Source organism: Silurus aristotelis (genome assembly GCF_946808225.1).
Source record: "Silurus aristotelis genome assembly, chromosome: 10".
Classification (NCBI taxonomy): Eukaryota; Metazoa; Chordata; class Actinopteri; order Siluriformes; family Siluridae; genus Silurus; species Silurus aristotelis.
The window spans coordinates 30,286,744-30,296,743 of NC_139583.1; the positions used below are offsets into that span (position 1 = coordinate 30,286,744).

Here is a 10,000-nt window from a genome sequence, read left to right on the forward strand (position 1 = left end):
GTATACACGCACACACACACACACACCGAGGACGTAGCCGTATGTAGCGTTCTTGTATTCCTCCCAGGACACATGTCCGTCTGAATTGAGGTCGTGTGCCTGCCACTGTCGGTCCACGTCTTCGTAAATCCAGCGCTTCTGAGCATGTTTGATCCAGTTCTTCATCTCATCCACCGTCACAAAGCCGTCTTGATCCTCATCGATCTTTTCAACAATTTTACTGCAGAGAAAAACAGTGAGAGATCACAAAACCTTACATCATGGGATGGGGTGGTGACGGAGTGGTGTGGTGGTGACAGGGTGTGGTGGTGAGGAACGTGGTGGTGGTGACAGGGTGTGGTGGTGAGGAACGTGGTGGTGGTGACAGGGTGTGGTGGTGAGGAACGTGGTGGTGGTGATGGGACGAGGCGGGGTAATGATGGGATGGGATGGGATGGTGACAGAGCGGTGTGGTGGTGACAGGGTGTGGTGGTGAGGAACGTGGTGGTGGTGACAGGGTGTGGTGGTGAGGAACGTGGCGGGGTGATGATGGGATGGGATGGGGTGGTAAGAACGTGGTGGTGACAGGATGGGGTGGTGGTGATGGGACGAGGCAGGGTGATGATGGGATGGGATGGGGTGGTGGTGACAGGGTGTGGTGTGGTGGTGACAGGGTGTGGTGGTGAGGAACGTGGTGGTGGTGATGACGGGATGGGATGGGGTGGTGACGTGCTTGTGTGTGTTTTTATACCCGAGTCTCTCTTTGCTCTCTTCTGGTGTCAGCTGATCAAAGGTTTTTGCCTCCTCCTGTCCGAGGAAGGCTTCATGGTCGTAGTCGAAGTTCTCCTCGTCGTCGTGCTCCTTTTCACTCAGAGGAGTATCGTGATGGACTCGGTCCTTCTTCTCCATGGGTTTGGTGGAGATGTGAGCCACACAAAGTGCAACGCACAGCAGCAACAGTCTGAGATCCATCCTGATCTAGTGTCTTTTCACTTCCTGTCTCAGGCAGCAGGAACATAACCAGAAGATCATCAATGTAAACACTTTACTTTTACACAAACAATTAATACACTGAAGATCTTCTACATTCAGAAAAGCTGTTTGGTCAATCATTAATGGTGGAAAAACATTCTTTTCTGCAGGTGAACTTTTCTGTCCTAAAAGACATGTTTCTACTCCACATGCAGTGAACTTCATCTCAAATTCCACTCATTTCAGTCTCACGCTTTTTCAGGAAGCGAAATTCTGCATAAAATCTGTAGTGCGTTTCTATAAAATCTCCATTTATAGTAAAAGTTAAATATTTGGCTTCTATCTGCATCTCGGAAAGAGACGAACATCATCAACATCAACATCAACATCAACATCAACATCATCATCATCATCATCATCATCATCACCACCATCACCACCATCACCATCATCATCATCATCAACATCATCACCTCCCACTCTGTACAAACCGCTGCACCAGGATTCAGCAGGAAAACATCTAATAGTGTCACCAAAAACTAATGATTACACATTAAAGCCTCACCTGCGGTTCCTCACGGGTTTCTCTTCACAAGCCGGCGGAGGAACAAACACGTCCCGGATGTAAACTATTCTCCTTTGGACACATTTCCTGCGCCGAACTGGAGCATTGACCAATCAGGTGCTTGGAACAGCGAGGCCCCGCCTCCAGGCCTGCGCCATATGCCACATCACCATTGGTCCACTTCAGGGAAAGCGCGTTCTGGGATTGGTTCAAAATTGCCACGTACTCAAGCGGACCGCGTGGAGCTGCTCGGCTCGTGCATCTGCACCCACACCCCCAGGATTATAGTTTAATTAGTTTTATATTTAAAGTTGCAATTAAATTAAAACTCTCTAAACTTCTGCCAATAAAATTAATTTTACAGGGAATTATGATTCTGTTATTTAACAAAGTGAAAGAAAAAAACCAGAAAAATCACCCGTTATTATACATTATATCATCATTATTTCTATTATTTTGCATTTTAAATCAATGTTTTTGTTTTTTCGCCATAATTCAGAAAACTTCATAATCAAAAATCTTATAAAAACTAAAAGAAATGTTTTATTTTATGACTTTTTTTTTTAGGGTTAATGCTAATTTTATTTTATTTCGATTATAACTAATATATTGGCATTTAATTGAAGTAAATTTAGTATTATTATCTTTAAATTTCCTAATTAAAATTTCTTCTTGTTTCTGTTTATAGGGAAGTCAGAGCTCAATGGTTAAACCCCAGTATCACTGTTGGGGCCCTTGAGCAAGACCCTTGAACCTCTGTGCTCCAGGGGAACTGTAACATGGCTGATCCTACACTCCAATACCAACTTCCGAACATGTGAGCAATATTCCTGTCTGCGTACTTCCTGTTCTGTTCCTCACATCCAGTTCCAGCTGTTCTTGTACATGCTCTCGTTACCTCGTGCATTAATTATTGTTGATCTCTTCTGTTTGGGTTTTCTCACAAACTCCTTCCTAAACGTCAATTCCTCCAGAACTCAGCTGCCCGTATAATTACTAGAACCTCCTCCATCGAGCAGATCTCCCCTGGTCTTTATCATCTACACCTGTCAACTTTCGACTAGAGTACAAGCTTCTGCTTCTCACTTTCAAAGCTCTTCATAATCTTGCACCCTCATCCATCTCTGACTTGCTTCACACCTACACCTCAAAGTGCACTCAGATCCTCCTCAGCTGTCCGACAGTCACTGTGGGCTGCTCCTCATCTCTAGAATTCTCTTCCACAATTAATACGAGATTGTGACTGTCTGCCGCTTTTTAATCATCCATCAAAACAGCTGTTCAGAGGAACTTTTTCTGAATAATTTTAAACAGCTGTTTGATTTTATGATTTCACTGTACAGTGTAATAAATAACGTATCATCATCACTGGGATATGTGGAGATCATTTCCCTGTAAGATCTATGAAGTATTCTAAAATAAATAAAAACTGTTTATAAAAATATTTTCAGCTTCAGACCTGAACACTGATATGATGTAAGAGATATTCGTTCAAAAAGAGAATGATGGAGTGCTGCATTAGACATCCTGGTCTCCACAATCATCCCATTAAAATCCAGTTGAGATGGTTTGGAGTTGGAAACTTCGGCATTGGAGTGAAGGAAAAGTAGCCAACAAGCACTCAACATTGCGAACTCAAGATTGTTGAGAAAACAAAACAAAACAAAACAAAACAAAACAAAACATTCCAGTTGACATCCTGATGAGGCTGATGAGAAAGCCACGAGTTTGCAAAGCTGTGAAAATATACAACATTCTGGGTTCTTCAACATGTTTTTGTTTACTACAGAAGTCCAGACACGTTCTTTCATAGTTTGGATCTTTCAATATTAATGTACAATTTAAAAAAAAATAAAATAAAAAAAACCCTGCAGAAGAAGGTGAATCCAAACTTGTTACTGGTTCTGGTATATTTTCTTTTTAAAATAAAACAGGTGGAAAAACAACAAATCAATAAAGAAAGACAATTTATTCACAGGTATTTTTTTTAATTTACAGACATATAAAACAACAGCTGTGAGTGTGAGTGTATCAGCATGATGCAGATGTTGAGATCTGCACCCATAATCATCTGAATGAAAGTCTGTGTAGTCGCCTGGTGTTGAAGCTCTGAGCTCTTGTGGTGTGGATTTGGAACAAATGCACTTCAGATGTGCTGCATGTGGGACTCCTGGATGGCAAGAGGGCCCGGAGGGGCCGTGGCCTCCTTCCTCGGGGTCAGAGAGGCAAAGAGCGTGTCGAGGATTCCCAAAACCTGCAGCATCTCCTGCTGAAGTTCTGCTTCACGTCCCAGAAGCTCCATCAGACGCTGCAGCAGACGTTCAACTACAGGAGACTGAGGGATGACCTGCTGATACAGATCTACACACACACACACACACACACACACACACACACACACACACACACACACACACACACACACACACACACACACACACACACACACACACACACACACACACACACACACACACACACACACACACACACACACACACACGCCTCTCAACCCCTATTCGCCATTTTATAGCCCCCTGCTGGATTTAGGTTAAAATACACCCTCATCTCATCAAATGTATTTTAGGGGAAGGGGCGGAGTTAAAGAGCTGTTTCAGGGGGCGGGGCTAATTACACAAGAACACCTGTAAACACTTATTTCTGCAGGACACCTGGAGAGATCACTTTCTTTACAACAGTTTTGCTGTTTTTATATAAACTTTATTATAATTATACACGATCATTTCAAAACACTTTATATTCTTCTTATTAGTAAGAAACTCACCGACGATCAGGTCTGCCACCATGAGCAGCACGTTGGAGAACCGAGAATCTGTTACGTTCCTGTGGAAACAAGTGAATCATTAAAGCGCGCGTGTGTGTGTGTGTGTGTGTGTGTGTGTGTGTGTGTGTGTGTGTGTGTATCGTTCCTGCACTTACTTGAGCAAGAAGTTGAGCAGTGTGGTTAAACTCCGTTCATCTCGTCCTGCCAGCGCGTTCCTCAGTGTTCCTCTGCGGTTCAGCTCGATCATCACTGCTACGGTCACTTCTGGCTTATTGACCCGTCTCCACCCCTACACACACACACACACACACACACACACACACACACACACACACACACACACACACACAATTTATACACAATATTCTAAATATAAAAACAAACAGTGTATGAAACAGGTGAATAAATGTGTGAATATGAAACATTATAATTATTGGCACCACATAAAAGTTTATATTAAATTTCAGGAAATTAATGACACTTCAGGAGATTAATATTCTGTGATGTCTGGCAGCACTGAAACTCTTCTGCTCCATATGGAACATTTAAACAGAAATTGGGCTAAAAATCCCTTTCGTTTAATAATAAATAAAGAGGGACAGCGGAGGTTTCAAACTGACTGTGAGCACAGGATTATTATACACCATCGTGTGTGTGTGTGTGTGTTTACCTCTAGTGCCGTGTCCAGCGCTTTAGACACCTGGAAGCTCTTCAGCTGTCGGTCGTGTTTCTGCAGATGTTGTTTCACCGTTTTGCTCACCAGGAAATCATCCTGGAAAAAAGAAAAAAAAAAAAAAAAAAAGAAAAACGTCACCCGTGTTCACATACAGGAGAATGAAGCTGAAGCTCCGCCCACACTCAGGTGCTACTGCTATTAGATTAGATTTAGAAGCACCACAGGTGCAAATAGCATTGTATATAAATAAATCTAATATAAATATACAATGTATATAAGCGTGTTATGGGAGTGTGTGATCATGCTGGAGTGTTTTTGAGGAGATGATGAGGGTGAGGGGGACAGTGGGAGACGTAACACACTTCTGTAAACTCACCTGTTTGGGGACGTAGTTTTTCCCCTTGACGAAGACTCGGTATGCAGGACCACGCCTCTTCCTGCTGGCCACTTCCTGTTTGTCCTCACTGTGTTTCCTGTGTCTGACACTCAGTACACCGTTTGCCATTCCAACAGCAACCATCTCATCGCCAGGCTGCACGCACACACACACACACACACACACACACACACACACACACACACACACACACACACAGAGAGAGAGGGAAGAGTGTATGAGTGCGTGTGGAGGTCAGTATGGCAGGTTCTCAGGCAGATTGTGAACAGTGTGGATGCAGTGACTTACGGCGAGGGCGAGGCTGAGGATGGACGCTGCGTAATCAAAAGTGTGGACCACTTTGTAGGAGGAGTTATAAACCTTCACATGTCTGTAATAATCACATCCACAGCAAAGCTTTCAGTATTAGTGCTGGACTTCACATGGAGAACTAACACTGAGCTGATAACAACAAGAATACCAAACACACACACACACACACACACACACACCTGTCGAGCGAGCCTGTGAGCAGTCGGTTGTCGATGGAGCTCAGACACGCACATGTGACGGTTTTGTGGTGATTCTTCAAAGACACAAGCTGCTGACCTCCTTTTAACAAATCCCACACCTTCACATACCGACCTCCTGTAACACACACACACACACACACACACACACACACACACACACACACACACACACACACACAGTTAAAGACCACATGAGTGTTAAATACACACCTTTTCATTAAACACTAATCAACAGAACAATAATAATAATAATCATCATCATCATCATCATCATCATCAGGGGTACAATATAAATATATCTTCTACAATAATATCGTAATTGTTGTTTTAACGATGTGCGATTTGAGATTTATTATTTTGTAAATCACAAAATCCAAACACACACCTACAGAGTGCACACACACGTCACATGAAGTCTAGTAGATTAGACTAGAGAGTGTGTTCTTTCACTGCATGATTCAGTTTGTTTATTAACATTTACAAAATTTAAGATATGCACATTCATATTATTTCATAAATGTATTTAATATTGTGTGAAAAATGCCGCATTTTCCTCCAAATCAGCATAATTACGAATGTGATATTGATTTGATACAACAGATCAATACACAAGAAGTTAATATTAAGAGATTTGCGTTTTAGACACCACATTGTTCAATTTTGCCAAGAAAACAGATCGTAAACAAAACCACAGCACTGGTTTGCGGCTCTCACGGTGACTCGGTCCTGAATGAATCACTCGTTTACATGATTCGGTTCAATCGCAATGACTCTTTTATTAACAGTGATTTGCTGCCACCTACTGGCGTTAAAATTTCTCAAACGTCTCCCCATATTTTAATAAAGAATCAAAAATCAATATTCAATGTTTTATGTTTAAATAAATGATAGCAAAGATGAATTTTGTTGAAACTGAATTAATTTGCTTGGTAAAAAATAAAATGTCATTATTTTATTGTAAACTTTAAGGAAAAAATGGCTTTAAAGATGAAATCATTTTAAAGGTTTAGTTTGATGTGTGACTGCTGTGAACTGACCACCACACAGAAAATTAATATCAAAGCTGTTCACAGTAATCCTGAAGATCTCTGCACAATAACACACTCATAAGAATATCCCCTAATTATCATAATTCACAAAATAAAACCCCACAAAAAACCCCAGATGTACTTTTTTTGTTATTATTGCACACGCCTACTCATGATGATGATGATGATGACTAGGACGAAGAACAGGAGTAGGGGGAGGAGATACCTGTGGACACCACGAGCGCCTCAGATGGATAAAGCAGCACACACTCGACAGGATGACCGTGTGGAAGTGTCATCACACTGCCCCCTGATCGCATATCACACACCTTCACTGTGTGGTCATAAGAACCTGTCAGAGCAGGGATTAGTGTTAGTGACCAATCACACCTTTACACACCAGCACACGTCTGATCACATCTGATCTAATCCTAATCTAATCTGATCTGACTAAACAAACAGCTTGTACAAATAAATCACACTGTGAAACACGAACAAAATTAAATCATGAATTAATTATTTGTTCATTACGGAGCTCTCTCTCGCTCTCTCTCGCTCGCTCTCTCTCGCACTCTCTCGCGCGCGCTCTCTCTCTCTCTCGCGCGCGCTCTCTCTCTCTCGCGCGCGCGCTCTCTCTCTCTCGCGCGCGCGCTCTCTCTCTCTCGCGCGCGCGCTCTCTCTCTCTCGCGCGCGCGCTCTCTCTCTCTCTCGCGCGCGCTCTCTCTCTCTCGCGCGCTCTCTCTCTCTCTCGCGCTCTCTCTCTCGCGCGCGCTCGCGCTCTCTCTCTCTCTCTCTCTCTCTCGCGCGCTCTCTCTCTCTCTCTCTCTCGCGCGCGCTCTCTCTCTCTCTCTCTCTCGCGCGCTCTCTCTCGCGCGCGCTCTCTCTCTCTCTCTCTCTCTCTCGCGCGCGCTCTCTCTCTCTCTCTCTCTCTCTCTCTGCATGTTATGTTCTATAAAATGATCATATTGTATTGATTGTTATTTTATGTTGATTTATTGATCAGTGGTGTTTGATCTCATATTCGTGTTTACAGCACAGTTTCTGATCTGGTTACCGGTGATGAAGACGTCTGGGTTCAGTCTGCTGGCCGTCGCAGCTCGAATGTAATCAGTGTGTTCGGTGAAAGAACAGAGTTCTGATCCACTCGCAACGTCCCAAACACGAGACGACAAATCATCAGACCCCGATAGCACACGGTATCCATCAGACAGGAAGGAGGTGACGTGCACCGCCCTGAAGGACCAATCAGAGTTTTATTACTATAGATATATTACAGAGTTTTTATACTATCCACCCACACACACACACAGACGGACGGACAGACAGACAGAGAGACAGACATACTTGGAGTGTCCAGTGAACTGACGCAGCGCGACTCTGCCCCCGATGTCGAACAGGCGAATGAGTCCTTCTTCACTTCCTGCCACCAGAAGCTTCCCGTCTCCACGGAAACTCCCACCATATGCAGTGTCCTTGAAGCGACTGTAACTGCGCAGCGGCTCCTGAGAGTGAGAGCCGTACATCTGGATCTGAAATCACACACACACACACACACACACACACACAGGTCAGAAAGTTCGACACGCTTCACACTGCCGAGTAAAAGGACATGTGAGAGCCTGAGAGACTCAGCCGTACCCGTGTGGACGCCGTCACTACGTAATTGTGAGGTGGTTGAGGAGAAAACTCGATTTTTGTGATGGCACCGAATTCCTTTATCTGCACCGGAGCCTGAAATGAAGAAAGAGAGAGAAACACGAGAGAGAAGTATTCAAAGAACCGGAACCAGAACCTTTAACAGTAATGAAATGATTCTGATTCGGTACCTTGTAGTTTTTCCAGTACAGCGTCTCCTCGGTCACGCGCTCCCCCAGTCTGGGGTACGTCAGGACTTTAGTGGGTTTAAACAAGGCCATGGTGCAGCTGAGGATCTCACCGAGTTACAATCCTGCAGGAGGAAGAAGATCAGACCCGATTAGAGACGACTCGGTACTGATTACAGCTGTGTGATCACCAGAACATCCACATCACCATGAGTTTCTTCATCACACTCACAAGCACACCAACACAGACAATACAACTGTGGACACCTGACTAGAAGACTGCTAAGTGCTTCTTTTCCAAACACCCCATTCCACATTTATGTCTGATGAGCTGTTCTATTAATCTCCACTCTTCTGGGAAGATGTTCCACTGGATTTTGAGGAGATTCATTCAGCTACACGCATGTTAGTAAAGTCAGGGGGTGAGGAGGCCTGAGGAACCCAAAGGTGTTCAATTAAAGCTCTATAGCAGATCTTCCACTTTCAACCCACCCACATGAAGCAGATCTTTCAGCCAAGTCTCCTGATTTGAGATTAAAACCTCAGTATCGCCTCCATTACAGAATCAGGAGAAATACAGAAGAGCGGCGTGTAGATCAAACGATTCAAGTTTCCAAATAAGAGAAATAGTAATTATTTTATCCCGAAATATGGACATGATGAAAACACGTGGGCGCATAAACACACACACACACACACACACACACACACACACACACACACACTGTACCATTTCAAATTAGACAACAAACACGAATAAGAAAAAATGAATGTAGATGTAAATAATAATAATAATCTCTATGATCATTATTATTATTATTATTATATTCACATCTACGTGTAAATACGCCACTAACGCGCGTCAGTCACGCGGAACAACAGCGAGCAAAATTACGCCTTTAATTTCAATCTAAAAATAAAACTAACAACCGAACAGACATTTCCTTACCAATAACTTTGCTCCTGCTGCACATTCAATGTTGTAAAATATATTTATTTTATAAATAAGTGTGTAAAATCACGTTGCTTCTACAGCCACAAGGGAGCCGCCATTTTGAACTGCAAAAACGCTTCCGGTTTGTACAAAAAAACTTTATTGAAATCGCAGGAGAGACACAAGGTGAATTACTGTTATATTATTATTTCGTCTTTTTTTCTACACAAAATTGTACACCAATTTACACGAAGAACACAGCGAGAGAAACTACAAAGAACAACGTAAGAATAGAGAAATAATAAACGAGAGACAGAGAGAGAGAAAGC

The 10,000-nt window shown here is 43.1% G+C and overlaps 2 protein-coding genes across 2 annotated transcripts in view; both read right to left on the reverse strand.

Annotated features, from left to right (window-relative positions):
• calub (calumenin b) overlaps positions 1 to 1,652 on the reverse strand; it is a 9,388-nt gene extending 7,736 nt beyond the window's left edge. Inside the window, exons 1-3 of the mRNA XM_083553133.1 lie at positions 1,517 to 1,652; positions 731 to 975; positions 27 to 220 (exon numbers count right to left, since the gene is read on the reverse strand). Of these exons, the coding sequence (XP_083409259.1) occupies positions 27 to 220; positions 731 to 951 (415 nt within the window). The 5' untranslated portion in view covers positions 952 to 975; positions 1,517 to 1,652. The remainder of the gene's footprint in view (positions 1 to 26; positions 221 to 730; positions 976 to 1,516) is intronic.
• A 1,814-nt stretch (positions 1,653 to 3,466) lies between these two features.
• Positions 3,467 to 9,829, reverse strand: utp15 (UTP15 small subunit processome component). The gene is made up of 13 exons (XM_083553318.1): positions 9,687 to 9,829; positions 8,741 to 8,862; positions 8,553 to 8,645; positions 8,259 to 8,443; positions 7,969 to 8,147; positions 7,141 to 7,266; positions 5,866 to 6,001; positions 5,663 to 5,744; positions 5,354 to 5,509; positions 4,972 to 5,073; positions 4,457 to 4,590; positions 4,302 to 4,360; positions 3,467 to 3,877 (listed from the first exon to the last, which is right to left on the reverse strand). Exons 2-13 carry the CDS (start codon positions 8,828 to 8,830, stop codon positions 3,663 to 3,665), a joined length of 1,557 nt encoding a protein of 518 aa, XP_083409444.1. The 5' UTR covers positions 8,831 to 8,862; positions 9,687 to 9,829; the 3' UTR covers positions 3,467 to 3,662.
• Between the last annotated feature and the right edge of the window lie 171 nt (positions 9,830 to 10,000).